This window comes from Echeneis naucrates, chromosome 11 (assembly GCF_900963305.1).
Source record: "Echeneis naucrates chromosome 11, fEcheNa1.1, whole genome shotgun sequence".
Lineage (NCBI taxonomy): Eukaryota > Metazoa > Chordata > Actinopteri > Carangiformes > Echeneidae > Echeneis > Echeneis naucrates.
In genome coordinates, this window is record NC_042521.1 from 5,342,637 (window position 1) to 5,367,710 (window position 25,074).

A 25,074-nucleotide genomic window follows, 5' to 3' on the forward strand; every position below is an offset into this window, starting at 1 on the left:
AATTTGGATCTAGCAATTGTGGAAAGATGAAAAAGGGCAAGCATTTAATACAAATACACGGCTCCACTACGTCCTTTGGGCTAACGTCACAGAAGCAAAGTCAATATTTTGCTGCAGTCTCTATCAGAATCAGGTCTCTGGACAGGGCTGTAGATGGGGGATTAGGCGGGGATTGGACAGCACTTATATTTAGGGCTAGCCAGCACAGATACTTTGCATTAGTCAATCTAGTGAGCACAGAACATACAATTCAACGGCTCTCTTCTGTCGAACGGTAACAAGGGTGGTGCCTGTTCCAAGGTTATTTTCCTCAGACTATACAAACCCTGAACCGTGGATTTAAAATCCTATTACTCCGCCATTTTATCATTCTACCCATCACCCTTCGCCATGAAGATGCATTATATCATTGTTCATTATTTACAACAGTGAGTGAATTTAAATTTTGATAGATGTCATCTTGTCGGGGGGGGGGATCTACTTTCAGCCTTTCTAGGGGAAATACAAGGCTGGCAATCCTAAAGCAGTGTGACATATCAGCCGGAGAGTTTGAAGCATGCTCGGACTTATCTTTTCACTTATGCATCAATCTTCTCTCTCACAGGATCCCGTTAAAGAAGGCATCCTATTTTCCCTGCTGCAGCTGAATTTCATCAGTCATCTGTTATTCCTTTTGAAGACCCTATCTGAATGGGAACGGCTTAACTCTGACAATCCACAGCTGTCTACATATCTTTCAATCCATTCTTTCATCAATCTTTTACCTGCCTCTTCTCTCCTATACATCAAGGGGCCCTTTGCTCGCTGCCTCTGCCACCGCTGCTGCTGCTATGAGCACTTTCATTTGTTTCAAAAACACCACACAAATGTTCGTTGCTTTTTTTTTTTTATTTGCATTTTGCTGCCTGTTTGTTTGTCTCGGTGTTCCTTCGTCCTTTACCCTCCACTTCACACGCCTACCTTCCCTGACAACAAAGCTATCTGTCTGGTCATCCATCCATCTTCAAACGCCTTCCCCACCTGAGGAGCCCATTTCTTTCTTACCCTTCACTCACAAGAAAACCTTCTTTCCATCTTTCTCTCCTTTTTTTCCCCCATACATCACAAATATTTCAGCGTTCACTCTATGTACTATGTACTTTTTTTATTTTTTTTTTTTTATTGTAATATCTCTTCTCTTTCTATCCATTTACTCTCTCTTTCCTGCCACCACGTGCTCCTCCCAGGCCTCCCCCTCTCACCCCTAACCCGGGTCTATTCTATCTGGCTGGAGTGCCTGCAGCAGATGTAGCCAGGGCACAAACATCTGCTTTCTCTGTCCCACTGTATCTCTGCTCTGCTCATCAGACTAACTGCTTTAACTCCCCAAAGCTTGCTGTCCTTACTGCTGCCTTAATGTGCAGCTGGGCAGCCCGGGCAAAAAGCAAACAGCTAAATATGTTGCAAATGCACGAGGCATACACTGCGAATCACAGAGCCAGATTGGAAATGTGTGTTTCTACCAGGTTCAGATTTTAGTGGGTCAGGCTGAGATTTAACAATATAAAATACTGCTCATATCACACAAAAAAAAAAAAACAACAGCACCACAACATTTCAAGTTAGATCTCCTCAATGAAAAACGTATCAGATCATACAGCAGAACAGAATACTCCCCATGTTAAATGCATGGGGCTTGTTTCAGCTGGCTCAACACACCAAATGCTAATATTTTGGTCGCGCTCAATCCTCACAGCAGAGGTAACAAGGCGTCAGTCGTGAAGCAATAATTTGGCTTCAAAAACCCCTCAGACAATCCTGAACATGTATACGTTGCTAGTCAAAAATACTGTACAATATTTTATGTTTATTTTTGCTGTAACCATTCAGCCAAAGCACAAAGCATGTTCTGACAAAGGTGGGCGATACAGTTCAACTCAGAACACCAGCCTTTTGGCCCACAAATCTGTTCATAGTCTTTGTTACTTTTTTTCAATAGAGACTTTTAAGCTGACAGGAGGGATTTCTGAACACATGCGGAACTACTATCGCCATTTTATTAACCCTGGCACGCATACAGGCCCGTGTATGCACAATTGCTTTCAACACAGATTTACTGTACAGGTAGAAAGACTGTGCCAAGAAACACAGTCTTGGCCGCACAAAGTGTTTCACTGAAGATAATATGCATTTTCTTTATTCACAAGCAAAGTGAGCAGTGAAATCATAAATTAACTTACTACATAAAATTCATTTATAGACTGATATATCATTAAACATGCCTGATGCGTTAAAATGTGCATAGGATTTAAATTTTGTTTTTAAAATGCCTCAATCAAACATAAGTGATAAATTATGCTGTTTACAGGATGTGTCTGCTCAGCAGTAGTTGCTGTCAAAGTTATTAATCATCTTTTAAATTTTCCTGTTATTACATCAAGAGTAATTAGAAAGATGCAGATAAAGACAAGCAGACTAGTTTGAAAAAGATTTTATGCTTAGATTTTAGGCACAATTGTGGCATGGCTGGGAATCAACATCATTACAGCCTTTACAGAAATTTTGTATGCATTTAGAGTAGGACACATCTCACTTTTTAATAAATTAAACATACCTACTTCTCACTATAAACTGTAAGACTGTTTTTTTTATATACACTATATAATAAGGTGTTTGCCACTGTATGTATTAAGGGAAGAAAAGCTTCCCTCTTGGCGTATTACGGTAGCATGTCTTCTCCATCTCAATATGCTCAGATCATTTGACAGAACTCAATTTGCATGCTAATGCTTTCCATAGGGGGAAGGTCAGATCATAAACAAGGTTATTTATCACTTCCATACACAGGTCTCTAATAGGACAAAATTGCTCACTTTTTGATGTGCTGTCACTGGCACTCAAAGAGAAAACTGAGGAAAGGAGATAACATTTCTGACTTGTTTTTCTGTTTGTTATTAGTCCAGTACTGCGTTCAAAGTATGGGAGTAAGCACTTGGTTATTTATCCATCACAGTATCAGCAGGCTTTTACCATACTCTCTGCGTGGCTTTGTGTGAAAAGGAGACGCTCTTTGTTTTGGATGGTGTTGAGTGCTGCTGAGCGCAGGGTTCACTGCAATGTTTTACTGTAGTGTTAACATTTAAAAGCAGCCAGGGGAGCTGTGCTGAGCTCTTAAAAATAACCAATTCTCATCTCTGCTGCAGACAATCCTGACCTTGGACCATTATCGTTGCAACAAACACTGAAACGGCTTGGCATGCACAATCTGTACTGCACCAGCACAACACATGTACAAAGAGAAGAAAGAGCTACAGCCTGCACGCACAAACGCTGAGAGCATGAGCCAGAGCAAACGTAAATACAGTCTTGTCTTTCTGAAAGATGAAGAAAAGCTCTTTCTCCTGCTCTCACTCAATATACACGCACATACACATGTACACAAACACAACAAATCCATGACAGATGAAGCAAACTCAAAAGGCCAGCTGAATAATGCATATCTTTTACCTGAACCACTGCCATGCCATGTCCATAACTACTGTAATCTGGAGAGCTATGACAACTGTTGGGAGATTTTATTCATGGCTGCTAGCTGTTTTGCCTCACCTGCATCTCTGCAGGATCGAGGTTTTATCAACAAAACATTTGCACATCATGTTTTACTTAACTTAATCCTGAGCACAAAAATAATCCATGATAGCGAAAACCAAATAAAGAAATAGGGTTTGTAAGTGTAACGAGTCTGACGTCTGAGGAGGGCTTTTAGTTTGAAATGATGGATACAGGAAGTAAAGGCATCTTGCAATATAACTAGCTAAAATCCTGAAAAACATCATGAACTCAAAGCTGATTTAGCGCATTCAACAACACTTTTCCATAGCAGACATTCGGTGTATTTACTTTCAGCAATTACCCGTATGTATTGTAGATTTTGTTTTAAGGGGCAGGTATTGCCATTTCTCCTCTGCATTCAATCAAGCCTCACTGTTTGTATTGGCATCCCCATGATAACAACTGTTCACTAATGCTCGCCAAAGCTTTCAACTGCTGCTGCTTCCTATTAAAAGCTTTCAGACTTATTGTGAAGCAGCCACAGGAAATGCAATGTTGAAACTTCTGGCAGTGTGGAGATTTTCATTCTCCTGCAGCCTCATCACAGTAATTATTTATGGTTCTACTTTATTAAATCCGAGGGACCATCTTTGTGTGAATCTCCATACTAGAATGTACCTTTCTTTGTCTGCAGCATTTGAACTAAGCCATGACTCATGCTTGAGTCTTTCTACAACAAACTTTCAAGACATTGACTGACAATATCTTGTGTCAGTCTGAAGAAAAGCTCTCTGCTCTGCACTCCAGAGTGTCATAAAACAGTATCTCTATCAGAGGTGGGCAAAAACACATCTGACTGTGAATAAATTTGAAAAAGCTCTCAGGTATGTTTGATGTCTGACACTTGAAATTGCTTGAAAAGCTAATCCTTTTATGTCATTTGAAAAACATGCTTAAATGTTGCTCATTAGTTTATTTCATTATCTTTTTAAGCTTCCTGGCGACGCAAAGTCAGTCATTCCTGCTATTTTACAACGTGGCCGACAACACAACTTGTAAATTTTGAGTTTCACCTTTGGGCTCCTATTTTGTTCTTTTTACAACACAAATGTCCAGTACAGCATCCCAAAAACGCTGCCATCACACCAGTCTGGATTTGGATCTCCCACTTCATTGTAACTACAATTTTTAAACAAAAAGCCAAGCTATTTGAACGCCTTCGCTTGAGGCAGCACCTTGATGGGGCTAATACAAGAGTTTTCTGGTAAACTGCTATCACCTTAGATTTTCAGGCACTGATCCATCCAAACAGCTCCACAGTCAACCTCAAACTCCTCCAGTCTGTGCTGAAGACCATTGGTCAAAGAATTAAATACAACTGCATCATCAACACAGACATAGCTTTGGCTGGTATAGTTTGTATCATGTAGGCCTGTCCCAAAAGAGCGAATACCAGTGTTGCACGATCCATAGTGACATTCCTGTGTATTACCAATTGCCAGTATGTTCTGGTGTGCGTCTGCATCAGCAGTGATGCCATCTCAATACACCAGATTAGTCTATGCTTGCATAGGCATCACTATCTGAGAGAGAGACAAGTAAGAGTTATCCAACTCTGCCTCCAGCAGAGAGAGCGAATCAGTCAAGTTAAGGACTTCGTCAGATTACAAATTTAGACTGCATACTAGATATTTAACTCGTATGGAAGCGGGATACAGCAGAGGTTACAAACTAGACAATATTTTACAGTGTATGTTATACATATATCTACTCCCCAGAAAATATAATTTAATACCACCTTAAATCACAAACAGCAATGTTTATTAAGTGCAAAGTCTTTAATTTGGTTTTGAGCAAGCCTTCATCTTATAGCTTGTTTTCTCAATGATGGAAAGTCAGTGATCAGTTGCTTTAAAGATGACAAATAAAATCACTAATCTGCAATGATTTCCAGATCTGATTATTATTACTTGTCTTAAGTATGATATTGGATCAGATGTTTTGCATTAATTTCAAATAATGTAATATGATTTAAAATGTCTTGAGGCATTATGACATTATTATGGCTGAGAGTCAAAGTTGTTTCAAAGTCGTTAGTGTTGCACTATTGAGATATAGCAGACCGTACCTTGTTGACCTCCAGGATTTCTCTCCTCTCCTCGGTGGCGGGGCGGTTCTGGCCGGCTGAGCGGTCTTCGTGTTTGGAGCTGTCATCTTCCACAAAGGGTATCAGTTGCTGGAGGCGACAGCAAACAGAAATTGGAGCATCTTATTTACTGTAAGAGACATAACTGCATGAAGATCATTTTCAAAATGCTGACATATTCGTCTGAATGAGAGACCCTTAAGTCACTTACAGCGGTGCCACCATACAGAAGCGACACTGTGTTTAGGAAGGAAGAGTTTCCTTCACCAAAAAATATCATTATTTTTACAATCACAATCTTCTTGGGTCATATTCTGGGATGAAACTCACTCACTGATGCACTTTTTATATGTGCTTCTTTCCTCTTTTTCAGTTAATGGTGTGAAAATACCATAAGCTCTACAGTGCATATCCACATTCTTCAGCAGGAGATCTGTCCTGCCCGCTGAGTGCAGTTACAGGTCAGAATTATATGCATATTTGCCATCTCAACCTTCAAGAGCTAAGCCACATTCAAGATATTCTCGTGTTGTCCCATAATCTTGCTCCCATGAAGTTGTGAAAATGGGGATTCTGTGTAAGCTCCTGAACACAGGCAGAGTCTCACTCGTCTCTTCAACGACGAGAGAGAAAGGACAGAGAGAGACAGATAGAAAGTGAGTGGGAGATTAATTCATTTTTAAACACTCTGTGTGCACGACCTTGTCTGCTTGACACTACAGTGAGGCTGGTGTGCATTAGCCTTCAGGCGAAGCTGCGTTCCTGAGGGTCAGTGCGGGCTGCTTTGCGTCACACTGCCCCCTGCTGTCCACCCCAGAGAGGAGGACAGCAGGAGGCTTGCTGCAGTCAAACAGTGAGTAATGTCTGAATATCCTGAGAACATACTGTTCCGACACTCTCATTGTGTAAATGTAGTCATATGTCTGCACTTTTCTACAGCAGCTCCAGGAAATACAGTCACTTATGTTGACATAAAGTCAATATTATAGTTTCCCTGTCTCTGAATCTACTGAGCCATTTTCTCAGCTAAAAAGATAAAAGATACAGCAGTTTATTATATGGGAGGCAAGATGTTCCTGTTGTAACTAGCATCTCCAAAAACTACAATCTCCAAAGTTTCCTTTTCAAAACAAAAACCATCATACCAGACAAGATCACAAACACAGACAAGGTAAGAGTCTCTCCAAACAACCAGAAGCCAATAAAAACTGCCATACAATGGGAAAATACACCATCCTCCAATAATGACTTGGCACAATGCTAATCTAAATTCTGTGAGTCTTGAGGTTCTTCTGCGTCTGACCTGAGGTGGTGCAGCTGGACCGGAGGCCGTGCAGACCGTAGACAATGATTTAAGAAAGCTGCTTCATCTGGAAGCAATGACCTGCTGGTGTACGGCTGGAGCTGGTCAACACGAAGACGAAAGGAGTACGAAAGAAAATAAATAAAGGGAGACGGACAGAAATGTAGTCAAACAAATTACAAGAGAGGGAAAGACCACATGGAGATGGGGGCAGGGGAACAGGTTGGAGGAGAAAAAGACAGAAAGAGGTGAAAAATGGATGAGAGAATGCTGGAAATGTAAATATGAAGACAAAGAAACAGATGTAAGAATGTGGAAACTTTCTGTGCTCCTGTCAGTTTCCAGGCAGAGCTCCATGCCAAACTGTTAACTCTGACTCTTGGAGGGAGAAAAGACAGCAGGGATATGTGCAGGATATTATATCAGACAAGCTACGAGCTTGTCTCTGGCTCAGGAAAACTTTAAAGTAGGAAAAGAAGCAAGTTTTTTCATTAGATAATTTCAGACCAAAGCCAGTGACATATCAAATTTTAAAGGTAGCTGGGTTGATTTTGGCAGCATGTGGGGGAAAAAAAGAAATGTGCCGAATAGGGTGGGAAAGATGGTTCGAAGACTATTGTGTGTGTGAGTGTGTGTGTGGGTGGGTGGGTGCACATGAAGGCATGTAGTGTGTGCGCCTGCATGTGTGACTCATAGTCCCTGCCTTTTTCCACAGAAAGATGGATGTGGTTTCCTGCCCGAAGAGAGAAAAATTGGCTAATGAAGATTTCCAGGTTGCCGCACTCGAAAGGAAAAGAGTAAAAAAAGACAACAAAATAATAAAAAAAAATATAGAGGGGTGAAGGTTTAAGGGGAGAGGGAAATAAAATGGCATTACTATTCAAGTACGGAAATGAGAAATTAAGAAATTAGGAAAAATGGAAATTACAGTAGAAACGCTGAACACAAAGAAGAGGAAATGAAGCCAAGGTGAGGACTTGGGCTGGAATAGAAAGTAATGGAGAGAGCTCATTTCAAGCCACAAAAAAAAAAAAGAAAAAACTGAAATTGGAAAAAGTGTTTGAGCTTGAGGAAGAGAGGGAGGAGAGAGCTGCAACTGGATTACAACAAACAACAGCTGGAGAGACAAAGTAGAAAGAGCTGACGTGTGCATTTGGTCCAGCTGTTCATTAAATGGGTCTGTTGCTAATTACCCTGCAATGAGGTCACACTCGCCGAGTCATTGATTCCACTTCCTGTTTTCGGGTAGCCAATAGTGCGTGGCTGTCAGGCGGGCACCTGAATTCTGCCGGATGATAAATGGGGTGCAGGATGGGGCCAAAAACAACAACCCTCAGCCCCAGACAAACATGGCGAGTTGAGCTATTGGCTGGTCAGCAGTGGACTGGGCCTCTGCCGCAAGGGGAAACAAATAAGCATTTACATAAGCTGGAAAAAACTGTGTGTGTGTGGGGGGGGGGGGGGGGGGGGGGGGGGGGGGTAGGTAGATGGTATAATGAGGATTTACACCATTACAGCAAAGGAAAATGTCAAAGAGCCCCTCATCAAACTTGATTTAGGGTCGACGACGAGAGCCATTCTGAACAACCAGTAGCTAGATCCATCAAAACGCTGCCGAGCAACTGTATTATTCAATGTGGAAAATCTACATGGCGGCAGCCATCAAAAATGTGTTCCAATTTAAGACTGGTCTCCACCCACATCCTCCTTTATCCTCAGTAGGAGTCTGGTGAGAGAGATTAGCTGCAAGCCAATCTGCAGAAATTGGGAAGGGACTGCCGCAGTTATAAATCCAATCAAACAGTGGTGGATAGCCTAGCTGTAGCCCTGCATGGAGCCTCACACACAGTACATGCCCAGTGAGCCAGTGTGTGGCTGTGTGTGTTTCTACATGTGAATGTTTGAATAAGTGCACTTGTGTGTTGATAAAAATTCCTTTGTGACATGCTACAGTGCACTGAATATATTTTGTGTGAAGGAACAGCTACTACTGTGCACATGCATGTGTGCTGGCTGGCAGGCGGCGATGGAGTGCCTGGTGACTGTGGATGGTGACCATAACAGGCAGTAAAGAGACTCTGGAGACTCACCTGAAGCGGCCAATGAAGCTGCTGCAGGCAGAGAAAAGACAGACCTAGAGGGAGTTGGTAAGATAAGAGTGCCCAAGGGTAAAGACGTACATTTATATGTGCAGCAAAGTCTGTGTGTGTCTGTGTCTCTGTGCGCCTGTGTGTTTGTTTGTACGTGTATGTGTTTGTGTGAGCAGTAACAATGGCCTACTTCCTTTAAACTAAGAGAATCCTAATTTAGCAGGAAGTTTGTTAGAAAAACTGGGCTATGAAGCACAGAGAAAAATCATGAGAATCACATAGGCCCTGCTCACGCCTGGCCTTAACTTGTCTCTGGTGATTCGATCACAAGTAGACAGCTCTAAATACGCATCCAAAACACATTCAGCATCCATTTGGGATTCGATCACTCAGGCCGCATTCAGAGGTGTTCTGGGTCACATTCTTTTAGCAGTGTGAATGCTAATGCATCCTGGGCCACATTGAAGGGCCGTCAACTTGTCTGACATCCTCTGCCAAAGTTAAAATAATTCGCACAAACCCTTTGTAGCACCACTTCCCTCACGTAGACATGCACAAAACCACATTGACAACGGGCTGGTCAGTCTTATTGGCTAATACAAAATCACATGCCAGTTTATTTGCATGTAAAGTGGGACAGTAGGATGTGGTCACTCAATGTGCATGTGAAGATGCATTTTAAAGCCGGGAGCGAACTGACATTTATAAGATGATCACTTGTGATCAGATCACTGAAGACAAATGTTAACGTCAGGTCCGAACAGGGATGCGTACTGACAAGGTTGGTGTGTTTATGTATTATATCAATAAGTTGATACATGACACACAAAAATGGCCTCAGTCTGCTTGCATTTCACCAGTGGAATTACTGCAGGTTATCTTTAGCTGTATCACTGTACACAGAGCAACGCAGGAGCAATGCAGAAGCAACAGCACAGCAGGCTGTTAACCAGACAAACCGAGCCTCATCTCAAAAGTCACCGAACCACAAAACCAAGTGTGATGGAAGTAGAGTGTTAGAAGCCGTGGGTGAAGAGTGAAATCTGATGTTTTCACATCAACAAAGACAAAACGTGATTCTTGGTTCTTCAAAAAAAAAAAAAAAAAAAAAAAAAAAATACTTGTGTTAGCTCATAATCGAGTTGAGAGGGGTTTTCTTTTTGGTATCTAAACTGACAGAGTAAATGTTGTATTTCTCATATGTGCATGTAAGGCGTAAAAAGGAAAACAATGTTGAATTTTTCTGAAAATGAGAAATACATGTAAGAAAGCGCCAAATGAACAAGCAGCATCCAACATCCTCACTCAAATTAAAAAGGGGTAATCTTTCAAGGTGATGATTATTTAAAAAAAAAATGTGTTTGCTTAGTATGCTCAGTATTTTCTAGCCCTGTGTCCAACTCAGGTTCAATGTGGAGGCTGAGAGTGTTCCTGAATGAGACTGAAATAATGATAGTTATGGTGATGTTTGACTGAATTCAGTTGATGTGATGAAAATGTAAAGGACAACATCAATCTGCAGTCTCTAGTACAAGTCAAAACTCTGACACCAACTGTCTGCAAAGCAAATCATCAACCTGGCAGCATAATGAAGAACACAAACTTGCAATGATGCACCAAGCAACTTTCCCCATTTTGAGATGACAAAGTGAATCAACTTGATCACAATTGCTCCCTAAATTGCCACATCCCAGCTGCCGTACTCTACAACCACTTCTTCTGTATGAAGGATGGGTTATCGTACATAACAGGTGTCACCTGCCAACAGAGCCAGATGTGAGCATTGCTTACAACACACACTTGTCAATAAGATCTTATGCTGAGGACAAAGTTGGTTAAAAACACTACATTGATTCAAACAGGCCCAAGCAGCTCACACAAATTCTAACCAGACAGTTTCAGCATCTTTCTTTTGCATATTGACGCTCACCTCTGGTGGTATTGGGTCCAGCCCAGCGCAGTTCTCGCTACATTTGTCGTAGACAAGGCGTAGTTTGCGGAAAAGCACTGAGAGCATGCGTAAGTGCTCCTGGAGTTTTCCCAGCCTGTCCTGGTGGGTGTTGGGGTGGTAGGTGACTCCATTAGGCAGCTGAGCAGCAACACAGGGGAAATGTCGAATTAAGTACAAGATTGTTAGTGCTAATAAAAAACAACAGCCATTGATCCCCACTGCCAAAAGCACTACAAAGTCTCTGTTGAAATCATCCAACTAAAGCACATTACGTGCTCTTTCATTGAAGAAAGTGTGAAGAAAGTGTGTGAGAGAAACAGGCTACAGTGGAAGTGCTTTATAAGTTTGTGGCAACTGCTCATGACAACATAATATTATTACAATTTACAAACGCAGCTCCATCAAAAGGTTAACTGCTTCAGCTGCTGCAATTTTAATGTTTTTTCTCAGTGTCATCATGAAGCAGGATCACCAGCTTTTAACTACAGTGGGTGTAAAAGGGTAACAAGACTTTTATTGAGAAGATCGAAAAGCCACAGGGGCAGAATTGTCTGATTATAAACATCCAACATAACATGAAACAAGCTTGCCTTCAGGGCACGCAAAGGGAAGACAGACTGACAGGAGAGAGCGACAGAAAGGAAGAGGCAGGGAAGGGCAGATAAATGAAGAATTTTTATGAGTATAAACACTGCTTGTGATCTCAGAAAAAAAAAAAGAAAAAAAAAACAAGTAACAACAAAGCTGTGTGGTTTCTGTGGCTGAGGTGTATTTTTGTGGCCTCTGTCTGTGATTGAGAGGAGGATTGAGAATTGTAGAGGAACAGGCACCCATGATGACCCCAGTGCTCTAAGAGTTGAAGTACGTGTGAACTGCAGACTAAAAGAACAGGCTAATTTCTTCTATAAAAACCTTTGAAAAACCTATTAGCTCAACTAGCTCAACAACGCTCTGCCATCAGTTGATTGCAGTGAAATTAATGTACTGTGTAAAAATAAGACAAATATTTTAAATTTCAATATGACTCATAAAAACAGCATATTGATAATTTTTCAGGCAGCATACTGAGTGTGAAGCAAACTTGACAATGACAGTTTGATTGAATTGAAATAAATGAAACTTCTTCTTTGATCTGACAATAAAAGCAAAGAAAACAGACAAATCAACAGAAAGCAGATTGTAGTCCCCATGTTTAGCTCGTTTTGGAGTTCTTATTTTCTACATTTCATGTTTTCACCAGTGGGTGGGTGACTTAGATAAAACTGTTTTGTGCAATATTTCGAGGCGTTCCTTTCTTTGGTGTTATTCGAGGCTATATTTCAGTTGCAAGTCTATTTTTTGTTTTTATTTTAGCCTTGGTGTTGTTTAAATTTTATCTGGTTTATGAGCTGCTGTCCTGCAGTCTTCATAGCAAATTATTTCACTTGTTACAGCAGAGAAACAGCGGTTGTTACTGATACCGTTAAGTCACTCATCTCCCAGTCACACATTGTGACCATTAAGCTAAAGCAACTAAATGGAATTGAACCGTAATTCATTTATGATTCATACATGTGCTCTTTCTACTGGCACACGTTAACGTGATCTCAGGCCCATTTCAACTCAGGATGCTGGCCAAACACGGGATCAAACTTTTTTCTCACCTCACCAAAAACATTTAGGTTTTTCCTCTCTTCGTTTTGATCGAACTTTAAATCTTAAACCAAAATTTTAAGTTGCAGTGGACTCATTTGAATGGGAAACACAATTCAGACAGACGGAGAGGAAAATAAAAACTGAAAGGGAACTGCAACCATGCTTGAGAGCTGATATAGACAGACCTGCATGTTCCTGAGGAGTTGGAAGATTTCCATGGTCCTGAGAACAATGTCTTGGACTGTCTCCTGGCCAATGCGGCACAGTGAAGCCGTGTTGACATCGCGTGCTGCCTGGGCCTGCTGCTGCTGCTGCTGTTGCTGCTGCTGTGGCTGTGGTTGCCCGCCAAAAGGCGACACTAGTGGCGGGGTCGTCATGGACAAAGAAGATGGAGATGATGGAGGAGAAGGTCCGGGTCCAGGTGAAGTTACCTGTGAGGCTATTCCACGCCAGCTCACTCTTACATGCCTTAATGAGGCGTTTAGTGGCAGCGGGTGGAGAATATGTGACGTAAAATCAAGATAAAGGAGAAAAAAGTAGAACAAGTAAAAAAAAAAAGTCTTCAATACTGCATCATTCAATATACATGTATCTGCCAATGATGTGTTTTTATGAAATGATTAGTTGTTTTAGTTGATTAGTAGTTGAAATTTGGGATGAACGCTAAGTAGGTGCAGGTTTACACACACAAGGTCCCGTGAATGTGTAAGACCACGTCAGGGTGCTGTTGTTGATGAGCATCACAGTGTGTCACAGACTGACAATGACACAAACGACACTTCTGAAGTCCCTACGCTAACGTTTTAGCCTTTAATATAAGTTGGGGAAGACTAGCATCAGGACAGCACCCTGAGGTGACTTTGGACCCCCCCACCACCCCGGAGCTGATTAGCCGACATGAAGAAGTGTGTGTGTGTGTGTGTGTGGAGGGGGGGTCACCAAAGCTAAGTGTACAGTCACCCCCATGATGACACTTTAGCTTCCTCTCGCTTCCTTCCCCCCCCCTCCCCCGCCCCCCCGTGTCCTCTAACTATTACAGCTCCGAGAGAGACTTCTCAGCCCGGTGTTCTCTTCGTGTCGAACCGATCCGGAAGTAAACACCTTTTAAAGTTACCTGTGTGCTGATGATTTATTTGTTTTGTTGACATGTCACGTTCCCCCCTGCTCTGCTCCCGGGATCTCAGTCGCAACTCACGCGAGAGTTGGTTCTGGCAGCGGGACCAGCGGCGGTAAGTAACGATGTAGAGGCGCCGCTTGAAAGTGATTTTTTGTTTTTTTGTTTTTTTTTTTTTTAATTCAGTGTTCATCAGCGGATGATATTATAGTCTCAGAATAAATGCATTTTCATATTCATTGATTTTATAATAAACATTTTTAATGCTTTAAATCTACTCGATCTTTTCCAAAGATTTGGGAATGAATGGCAGCATTACGGTAAAGAAAGGCGCACTGCAAAAATTTGTCCGGGCTATTTGGGTTTGCAGCGCCATATGCTGGTCCGATCTTATTTAACAGCCAGCTCACACACATCTGCCTTGATCAGCCCTCGGGCCAATTTATGCCACTTGATTGCTTCTCATGGGGAATTATAACTTCTTCTTTTTTCTTTTTTCTTTTTTTTTTGGTAAGCATAATTCAAATTCATCCCTGTGTATGTTTCCAGCTCTGTGTCAGATGAAATCCCTCAGTGCACCCACCTATAAATTACACTGTACAGCTGTGCTCGGATTATTTTGTGGGCCACAGGATTCAAATTAATTTGAAATGCAAGAGGTGTCAGAAAAAAGACTGCACAAGGATGCTCTTTCAGTATGTGCTCTGCCACGCAGCAGAATCACTGCTCTGACTTACAGAGGCTGGATGTAAGAGCTTTATTGAAGAAGGAAAGGCTCTGCCTTCAGGCTTGAGTGGGGCTGAAAAAGAAGATTAGGATACCTATTACTTAATTTACATGATTCATTCAAATTTGGGGGTTACAGGCTGAATTTCAATTTTCTTTTATCTAGAACACATTTTGTGTAATAATAACCTGAGGTCATTTCTTTTCACTTATGCTCTTTCCCTTGAAAACACCTTATCTGCAACAAGCAACAGTAATATAAAAAACACTGAATCAAGTTCACTTGACTGCCCGCAACTTCTTAATTGCAAAGGGAGCGCTGGTTAGCTTGCCAGGATGAATGAGTGTTACTCTTACAATCCCCAACTGCTGTGCTGCCAGACCAGGTGAGGCATGCCTTTGGAAATTACTTTCTCCATAATCATCCAGCCGGTCTTCTTGGTATGTTTAACTGGAATGAGGGAGTAATGATGGTGAGCTGGTGTACAAAGGTAGTCAGATGAAGATGCTTTGGTTGCATTGTTGCCGAATTATACATTCGACATTATAAGGAATCACATGTCCATTGGAAATTGTTGGAAAATGGGAATTTGGTGTGTGTCTGCCCAGCTCTCTAACTCCTTGAGAGCCCATCTATCACCACTGATCACAGTGACCTGAGAAACAAGAGACTGAGTATTGATTGCATCAGAGCAAGCTGATGAAAAATGCATTGATTTTAAATGGATTGTCATGTTAATGAAATTGAAGCACATTGTGAGCAAACATTCTTTGGAAATATCAAAGATTCGCATCCATCACAAGACAGTAAAAGAGAAATCTTTGCATTTTGACTTTACCCAGGTTCGTGGCTGCACAATCAACCCATAGAAGGAAGAATCAAATAGAGTTCCGTGCACATTGCCAGATGTGTATCTCATTGCTTGTGTGTCTCATGCAGCACATCTTGTGTTCTGTGCTGTTGCATGTATTCAAGGCCCCTGCCATTAAATACATCAGGAAAACTAGATTGCCTTGAAACTGACACCAGGTTTAAAGTACTGCAGCATCTCATCAAACCTACAGGGAATTAAACCTAAACATGAGAGTGTTAGACAGCACAGAGATGAAGGAGAGGGGGGTGTTTGATGGAATGGCAGTGAATGTAAAAAGAGCAGCAGAGATGAAAACAGGGCAAAAGTTGTCAAACAAAAAAAAAAAACAACCTAAGAGAATCAGACAGAAAACCCCTTGTGAGGAAACACAAACCATGTAATAATTATTAGCTGAGGGGGTATCAGGACTAAAATGGATTATCTAGCCACCTAGTGCATTATGTATGCTTTAATTAAATATGCACTGATCTGGTCTCTGAAGGGCTAAGTTCAGAAGGAGAGAGAGGGGGAGTACAACGGTCTGCTACGATGGCAGCAGCACATAAAGTCCATTCAACTACTCTCAGCCTATTTCATCATTCATATCAGAAAGTCTCCAGACTGAGGGATGGGATTACTATGGCTGAGCGTGTACAGGTTTGGGTGTAAAAATAGTCACCTCAGTTCCAAAACCCCCCAAAATAAAGTGCACAAGACATCTCAGGTACTTCAGTTTGAAGGACCCGTGGAGCCATAAAAAACAAAACAAAACATGCGATTCTCTGTGTGGACTAAGATACTTTTTACAACTTTCGAGGCTTTTAAACAGAAACTGATTTAATAAGAAAAACCTCTCATGTGGAGTTAATGGCCCCAATTTCAATGGGGCATCATTACAAAATGTCAATATTTCCACAATTAAAGACTGTACAGTGCAGTAAAGGGGGCACCAGCCAGCTATATGTCAGTTGTTATTAATGATGCCCTTGACCGTACTCCTGCAGCTCAGGATGCCCGTGGCCCCGCGCGGTAGGAAACAGCAGGGCAGGAGAAGGTCAAACTCAAGCGAGCTATAAACACTTCAGTGTCAGTAACGGTGTCAGTGGTCCCTGGTACTGACAGACTAGCTCAAGGTCAAGGTGGACCGGGGGTGGGGGGGGGCTGTTAACAGGGATCAACATGCCCCTGAAGACAATGGATCAATTTCTACGCTTGTTGCCCAGCAACAGAGCAGCCCTCTGGGCACAGAGGGGTTAAACGGGTACAGTGCTTTGTCACAGAGGATTTCATGACATTGTAAATCTGACTCACAAGACAGAATATCCAGAAAAGGAATATTTTATTGAATAATTCATTTTAGTTTACACCTTGCAACTGTAAAAAGGCAGTGGAAAAGTGTCTTAAGCATGTATTAAATATGTGTGATCCTTCTCAGGCTTCTGGTCTGATAGTCCATGCATAGAAATGTTCGTTGGTCGGCAATCAAATATAATACATGTAGGTGTGCTCAGCCTTTTGGGTTGGTACAGTAAGATAACGTTCAAACAGACAGTACTCTAGCACCACTGTGGATGTTTCATACAAGGTCTGAGTGTAAACAGCTAGTGGCTAAGGTGTTTTCAATAATTCATAGATAAATAAAATAGCAATAGCAGTCAATAAATGAAATCATTTAAGATAAAGACGAATTTTTTTTTCCAGTGCTGAGTGATTTATATTATAATATGAATGCACCTAAAAAAAAACATATTGCATGAATATTCAAGTTAAAACTTCATACAAGAGCAGAATAGGCGAGGGAACCCTTCTCCCCTTAAATCATTTGTATCCTGAGCTAGCCTGCCTTTCATTAAGACTCATGCTCCATATTTTGATAATAATATTTCTTTAGATTGCAAATTCAAAGGCACTTGAGGAACCAGCATCCAACTTTGGCATTTATGTCACAGTAAAAACGTAAGACCTCGGGGTCCAGTGAACAGTGTGTAAGACCTAAATACTGGTACAAACAGGTCACAGCCGCTTAAATCTAAACGTCACCTTGTTCTGCATCTATGCTGTGCTCAGATGAGGACTGAGGCAAACGTCTACAACTTGGGGTCCTCACACAGCGTACATCCAGGCTTCAGGTCAGCCTGTCTCTCCATTTGAATCGTAACGGAGTGGAAGTTATAGGAGGAGAAACAACTCTGCGTCATCTCTCTTAGGACAGTTTGAGCATCCACTGACTCATCTGTGAAACACAAGGGAAGACTGAATAAACAGTTGCAAAGATACCATGTGTCGAGACTTAAAGCCATCCTATTTGGAGTTTGAGGAGCCAACTCATAGTTTCACCAGAGCACATGCATTTCACAAAGGCTGTTTCTTCTCACCTATGGCTACATGAGCCGACAGCACAGCCTGGTTCATGGTGAGGGCCCAGATGTGAAGGTTGTGTACTGCTGTGACACCGTTCACCGCCAACAACCCGTCCCGCACTTCGCTGTACTTCACCCCTGTTGGAGTGCCTGAGTCATGGATGCAAAAGAAAGAGAAACGTATGAGTCTGAGGAAATGTACATGGTGTCAGAAAGGATAAAACAGTTTTCCTCCTCTAAACAGAAATACATGGCCAGATTTCCCTCACATTTTCAACAATGCTTTTCATCATTTTATACGGTGACCTAGTTTACACCGTCTGGTTGCAGCTCTTTCTACTTAATTAGTATTTTCTTCAGCAGATTTCCACTTCCACTTTAAATTTTAGGTCACATCTTAATGGAACCCAAGCAACAATTAGAGAGTATTGGCATGGAAACGACAGGCTGACCTTCCATCAGGACGATAAGGATGTCTTTCATGATGGTGAAGGTGGTGCATAAGACTAATATGGAGAACAGGAATGTACAGATGGGGTCAGCTATCTTATATTCTGGCTGAAAAACAGAAGAACACAGGAAATTAGGGTTAGATATTCACATCAATCGCTTGAAAATAATGTGACTGGTTGTGATAAGAGTAAAAATGCCTTCAAAGTACCTCCTGGAAACACTTTCTTTTGTGTAACCGTCAGTAAATAGCTAAATTCTATCTACCTGACTTTAACTTCCATCTTATTCTTTAATTAGTGATCGAAATTAACATGGGACAGTTGCTTTGAATTTAATTGTTCTTATGCGCCGCATTGAGCAGCTCATAATTTTGCAGCAATAGTTGTCCTGAGAGAAGATCTGCTGAGCAGTGAGCATTCTGCATAAAAAGACGGACACCAAGCAAGAAAACACTGCACCATCTTTTCCTGCTGCAAACAGCCACAGCCTGGTGTTGTTCAACAATTCCTCCAGGAGGAGTTTGTTTTTAGTACTGAGAATACCAAGTGCTAGAAGCTAAAAATAATACAAGAATTAATATGCATCACATGCAGGATCAATGATGCCGTTTACATTTTTGCACCAACTAAGTACATGATTAGCGAATATTTAAACCTTTTTTTTTTTTTTTTTTTTAATAATCTTCCTTCTTCACAATTTTCCAAAAAGGACATTCACTCATTCATCTTCTACCGCTTATCCCTTTCTGGTTCATGGGGGGTGCTGGAGCCAATCCCAGCTCAGACTGGGCGAGGTATACCCTGGACAGGTCGCCATCACAGGGCCAACACACTCACACCAGAGGAGGGAAACCCACACGGGTATTTGCAGAACATACAAACGCCACACAGAAAGGCCCCAGGCCTGGGAACCGAACCCGCAACCTTCTTGTTGCGGGGCAATGGTGGTAAACACTATGCCTCCGTGCTGCCCCAAGACCCTGTCTTATAATTTGTAGGCTTGATTTACTTTCTTCTCCTGGTTGCCTCTCAGGGCTTTGTTTCATTGTCCTGCGTGTAAAACAGAGACTCATTACCTTGAAGAAGATAATGATGGCGCTGACAAGGACGCTGAGGCTCTGCAGAAGATCTCCTACCACGTGGACAAAGGCTGCTCGCACACTGGCATTGGCCTGCTGAGCCCTCCGTCCTGACAGGAAAAATAACAGGGTAGTAAAGCTAATTATATACTGGATTATAATTCATTATATATTCCATTATAATGTCATTATGATGGATTGTAATGACCCCACAGCGCATATTCAGTCATACTGCAAGTGGGAGCGAACACTTTCATTGTTTCATGACCAGCATGATGACATTATAGAAGAAAGTAAAGTTAGAAAATAATCGCTGATAGATTTGAAACAAACCGTGTTCTGCCTCTTTGTGTTCCACATCTACATGGTCCTCATTCAAGTCAGCATGGTTTGAGAGCCAATCCTGTCCTTTGTTCTTCTTTTTACCGTGGCTGTGACCGTGTGAGCTCAACCCACCGTGACTATGGCCGTGGCCTGACTGGTGAAGGGTCAGGGCCATGCTGTAGAGAGGTATGAAACTTATTTGCATGTTAGACAAATTACATCCAGTATTGCGCTTTAACTGGGTCCTAAATATTCACAGAGCTGCTGCACACTGATAAAAGGTGTGTAACTGGGAAATGAGATTGCATTTCACTTACATAATATTGGCCAGCACAGCACAGCCAGACGTAATGAGCATGATTGTGCCTTCAATCTCAAAGTTATCGCTGACGAGGCGCTCTACGGCCAGGTAAACCAAAACTCCCGTCACCAGCCAGATGGTAAAGACCGACAGCAGTGCACCCAGGATCTCTGCATGGGTGATGACACAAGGAGAGAAATAAAGCTATCATACATTTCACTGGAAGATGATCTAGATTACAGTCCGAATACACAAAGAGACTGAAAAATGTGCAAAGTTCACAATACACTGTGAAGTACCATTACACACACCAAATTCAAGTGTAGATGTAGCCTAATAGTTGGTCCAACACTAATTATAAGACTAAAGAAATATTTCACAAATGTCCTGGAAAACTCTTTTGGCAAAGAGTTTGCCTTATTATTTTGTACGGCGAACAGATAAATTAGCACTTGAAGTCTACAGTCTACTGTCGCCTGACATTACTCAGTCTGTCCACAAAAATGCACTGCTGGCAAGTTGCAGTGCAAAAGATCCAAATGTATGAAGCTCGTGTATCCACTACACACATGACTCCCACTGGTTGTGCCAAATAAAGACAACAGAATAAAAAGTGAACTGTGCACCAACTTTCCTGATGGTTGACAGTATATTAAAAAGAAAAGATACAAGAAATGCTGCCGATTTTGGTTTGAGTGTGGACATGCACTCATTACACCCTCTGTAAGTTTGTTCTCCTTCAGTATTGAGTTTAGCATAATATAGATAGATACATGCAGCTAAAGACAGTATTAAAGACAAGTCTTATTGACTAACTGAAAGAAGCTTAATGCTGAAATCACAACATTTATTCTAGACTGGGAAAGAAATTGCTGATAGCAAAACTTACAGATGGCTGCTTCAACAGACAGATATTTAATTAATTTAATCTCTCTGCATCTCCAAAAATGTCTTTTCAGATTAAAAAAAACTTAAGTAGGCCTTTAGATCATTAAAGAAGACAACTAATGAAGACCGTGAACAAAATCAGCTCAAAAGTTCTGTTAAAAATACATTCTTGACTAATCTTTCAAATCCTGCTTCAGACAAGCCATAGTCCCAGTAATTTGAAGTCTAACTTTAAAATCAAACCTGCACGGTGCCATCCATAGCTGAGTCTGTGTGTGGCAGGCCTTGAAGAGAGCCAAAGGGATAAGAGGCTGATGATGAAGCTGGTAAAGTCCACCAGCAAGTGGGCAGCGTCTGTCATCACCGCAAGGCTGCCTGCAAAATACCCACCTGCAGCAATAGACAGGCAGCCCTGTTATTTCAATATTACATCAGTAAGTGGCCAAAAACACAGGGAAAAAGAAGTGATGAGCCACAAAGAAGCTGGAGCAGTAGGAGGAAAATACACAAGCGAAAAGGAAGTGAAGGGCAAAAGACAGGAGAGAAGCAGAAGTGAAAAAAGGGGAAAGGTCAGAAAAATTAGCAAATGAGTAAGAAATTGTACTACAAACTGCACAGCTGTTTCATGAAAAATTTACATATAGAGAAGAATCAAGGATTCAAGATTCAAGAAAAAAAAGAAGAAATATACACACACACACACACACACACACACACAGAGTACAGGTAAAAGTTTGGGCACACCTTTTCATTCAAATGAATAGGAAAAGTGTGTCCAAACTTTTGGCTTGTACTGTACATAAAGACTCACCCAGTACTTCACCGATCATGAAAACCAAACAGATGACAGAGACCACATACAGCCTCTTCCTAGCAACTCTCTTCTCTCGTTCACGATCCTCCTGAGCATGACTGTTGTCGTGGCAGTGTTTGATGGCACCGTTTCCATTCATGTGTAATACCTCCTGGTTGTCCACGCTGGAGTCACATTAAAATCAGAATAAACTAAATGAATCATCAGATAATAGCATGAAGTTGAATTATTATTATTATTATTATTATTATAGCTTAGAGAACCTACATGGCTTTTACTCTGTTAGGATTTAACCAGTGAAATGGGTACAAAGAATTTCAAGTGTAAAAATCCCAAAATGAACAATCCAAAATCCAGACAGTCAAGTAGCTGACACGAACAGATGTCTGTCGCATGTTAAATTTGGTAATGATAAATATTAACTGTCCACATTTGTCCAGATGAAGGTGTGTTTAACCCATGTTAAATGTAATGTAATGTAGTCCATGTCCAATAACCTGCTTCCAGATGCAGTATAATGATATCCATTTCAGTATTCATTATTCAATTCAGAGTAAAAAAGAAAGTTCTTTATCTATTTCGAGCCTCTGCCAACCTGTTGTAAAGCCTGCTGTACTATTAGTCTGATATCCTGGAAATATGTTCTTACTAAATTAACAACTACCCCAGGCACTCTAAAATTATCAAACGCCTCCCAATAAGGCTATGTGGTACTGGCCCAAATGCATTTGCTAAGTCAAACAATATCACACACAAGTCTCTTTTCTCACTCTTGGCTGCCTGAATCTGGTGCCAAATCATACTAGTGTGCTCTAACCACCCTGTGAAACCTGGTATTCCTGCCTGCGGTACTGAAGTATCTAATAAGCGATTCTTTTCTAAATAACTAGCTAGTCTCCATGTGACTAGACAAAAGAAAATCTTCCCCTCTACATCCAGGAGATCATACAGAGCTGAATCAGGTCTGAAGATTCCTTCTCCTTTGGAATAAGAACACTTGAAGCCTTGTCTCCGTCTGACTCCCTCCTCAACTTCCTTCCACCTAGGTGGTCGAACATCCATTTCCTGATCTATCTCCGCTAGTGGTGGCATGTCATGTGGAAGCCCTACTACTCCATTCTGCTGAGAATCTGAACGTGTATTTTTCAGGTGCTCTTCTACTTCTAACGTTGTTGCTTTAAGCTGCCCTCCCTTTTTCTGGTTAAGCAGTCCTTTAACAAACTTGAATGGGTCCCGTTCCCTCCCTCTCTTCCTCTGTAGCAAGAAACTTGTGCTACAAAAAAAATGGACCAGACTCAGTGACTAACTCCCTAAAAACAAACTTGCGCCCTGCCATACATGCCCTAAAGATAATTATATCTAAACTAGCCCAGTTAGCAGTGATAGTCAACATGTCTTTGGGGTCATCAGGTGGGAGCCTCCTTTCACCGGTGTTTCGCCTTGTTAGGCCCTCGACACCTCCAGGAGGCTAGACAGTGATCACTGGCATCCCAGAGTCGACCCCAAATGCCAGCTGCTCCTCACGTCAAGACAACTATCTCAAACAGCACTACCTCTCACCAACTGCACCAGTGAAAGTGGGGTGGGGATACAGACCCTGGTTCGGGTAGGGGGAGACATAGAGGAGAGGGACATAAAAGTAGGGATGGGATACAGACTCTGGTTTGGGTAGGGGGCAATGAGGGTGTAGGAGGTGGAGGACAAGCTAACTAGCAGATTCAGCCAACAAACTCACCTGAACAGTCCTACAAACAGAGAAAGAGCACAAGTCACATCAAACCAATACAGGCCAACTCAGCTGAACTAGTCTCTGAAGAGGCTCAATTAGGCCACACCCTCCACTTAAACACACTTTCTCTTCCTGGATTTCTTCCTCTGTTTCTCCCAAGAGTCTGTCTGTCTGAAGAGCTCCGTCTGCTGGGCCCCCAGCTACTATTACTTCTAATCCAAATCCACTGACTGGATCTTACTGCCTCATCCAACATTTCCCTCACTATTTTCCTCACCCTCTGTCCCATTCTTCCTAATTCCCTCAACAAAGCAACAACAGATCTGGCTACAAACCCTCTACATCATACTTCCACTAGACAAATCCTAACCTTCCATCATCGCTGCTCAGCATCCTTACTTAGATCTGCATACCTGAGCTTTTTCCTTTCATATGCTTCTTCAGCTGGATCCTCCCACGGCACAGTCAGCTCTATGAAATATACTCTCTTTCTACTCCTCGACCACAAAATTATATTTGGTCTTAATTTTGCACAGGCTATTTCCTGGGGAACAACAAGCTTTCCTCCTAAATCCACCTGCATCTCCCAGTCACTAGCATCCTCTTGCCTCCTTGTTATCTTATTAACTTTCCCTCCTTCTTGAACAAACTGAATTGCAACTCTCTTTGTCTCAGACCCTCCTAAATTTGCCTGCCTCCGTATATCTTCAATGCCTGCAGCAAAGCTTTTTAAAAACATAGTTATCTCGCCTCGTATACCATCCTTATGACAGACTAACCTTACAACCTGACAAGATGTGCAGTACCTGAATACAACGAGCACAGCGGGTCTCCATTTACCCAGTTTTAGGTTCTGTGGGGTTGGCAATTAATCACGTTGACCCTATCAAAAATCTAATACTACTTTCCTCCATATTCCACAGCTCTTCCCAGTTCAACCACCGTCCCTGCTATTTAAATGACCTGGAAACAAACAAAAACTAAACGATAGGGTGGGAATTGGTGTTTAATTCTAAATCACTGCTGTTTGATGAAACAGTGGATGATAAAAGACAGTCAAAGTTCTCCACTCAGCCAGAAGTAAATATTTAAACGAACACCACAATTGCAATTCAGTCTCTATAGGAATTTGTCAAGTTAATGTGCAAACACAATTAGTCAGCCCTGCAGCAGCACAGACAGAGAAAAAAGGAGTCGACTGGCGTGTTGATTCGAGGAAATTGCTTAATTATTACTTTGGCAGGTCGCACTTTCCTTCGACGCGTCCTCCTGTGACACACCGAGCTGCTGGAATGGGCTGAGCGTTTGCACACAGATAATCCGGGCTGACCCGGGCTGACCCGTGTGGGTCCGTGTGGAAACTGTTACACAAAAGGAGGGACGGGAGCAAAAACGCTGCTCACCCCAAAAACCGCCTGAGACCGGGAAGTCAGCGCTTCAAACGGCCCATTAAAGGTTTGGAGAGGAAAAAAGGCTTTACGTCCAACATGTCTGGTCGAATAGTAATAATAATAATAATAATGAAATAAAAACAGCAGGAACTTTTATCATATGCTGGAAACACATGCTCATTATTTATTCCAGTTTGGCATGGAAAAGGGTAAGAAATGAAGTTTACCTTGGCACAGTGTAAGGGCTCCTCGTCTCGGTTATCAAGGGAAGTCTCTCTGCATTCCTGCTGCTGAACATGACTGGTGTCTTGGAAAATATCAAATTTGAAGAAATCCCTAAAAAAAAAATATATATATATATATATATCCTCACACTAATGTCCTGT

At 41.8% G+C, this 25,074-nt stretch overlaps 2 protein-coding genes across 2 annotated transcripts in view; both read right to left on the reverse strand.

Moving 5' to 3' along the window:
• Window positions 1–13,873, reverse strand: part of med30 (mediator complex subunit 30) — a 29,367-nt gene extending 15,494 nt beyond the window's left edge. The window contains exons 1-4 of the mRNA XM_029513603.1: window positions 13,771–13,873; window positions 12,842–13,124; window positions 11,001–11,159; window positions 5,660–5,767 (exon numbers count right to left, since the gene is read on the reverse strand). Of these exons, the coding sequence (XP_029369463.1) occupies window positions 5,660–5,767; window positions 11,001–11,159; window positions 12,842–13,033 (459 nt within the window). The 5' untranslated portion in view covers window positions 13,034–13,124; window positions 13,771–13,873. The remainder of the gene's footprint in view (window positions 1–5,659; window positions 5,768–11,000; window positions 11,160–12,841; window positions 13,125–13,770) is intronic.
• Window positions 13,874–17,437: 3,564 nt separating this feature from the next.
• slc30a8 (solute carrier family 30 member 8) lies at window positions 17,438–25,011 on the reverse strand. The gene is made up of 9 exons (XM_029514490.1): window positions 24,916–25,011; window positions 21,566–21,732; window positions 20,998–21,144; window positions 19,883–20,036; window positions 19,575–19,741; window positions 19,239–19,351; window positions 18,163–18,268; window positions 17,726–17,860; window positions 17,438–17,583 (listed from the first exon to the last, which is right to left on the reverse strand). The coding sequence occupies exons 1-9, from the start codon at window positions 24,984–24,986 to the stop codon at window positions 17,438–17,440; spliced, it is 1,206 nt and encodes a 401-aa protein (XP_029370350.1). The 5' UTR covers window positions 24,987–25,011.
• Window positions 25,012–25,074: the final 63 nt, after the last annotated feature.

Coding starts and splice junctions, on each gene's coding strand:
- slc30a8 (XM_029514490.1), bottom strand. CDS start 24,986: ATGTTCAGCAGCAGGAATGCAGAGAGACTTCCCTTGATAACCGAGACG. Junction 19,742..19,882: donor GCTGTGCTGGCCAATATTAT/GTAAGTGAAATG, acceptor ACCTCTCTACAG/CATGGCCCTGACCCTTCACC. Junction 17,861..18,162: donor CCTTATCGTCCTGATGGAAG/GTCAGCCTGTCG, acceptor TCCATGACTCAG/GCACTCCAACAGGGGTGAAG.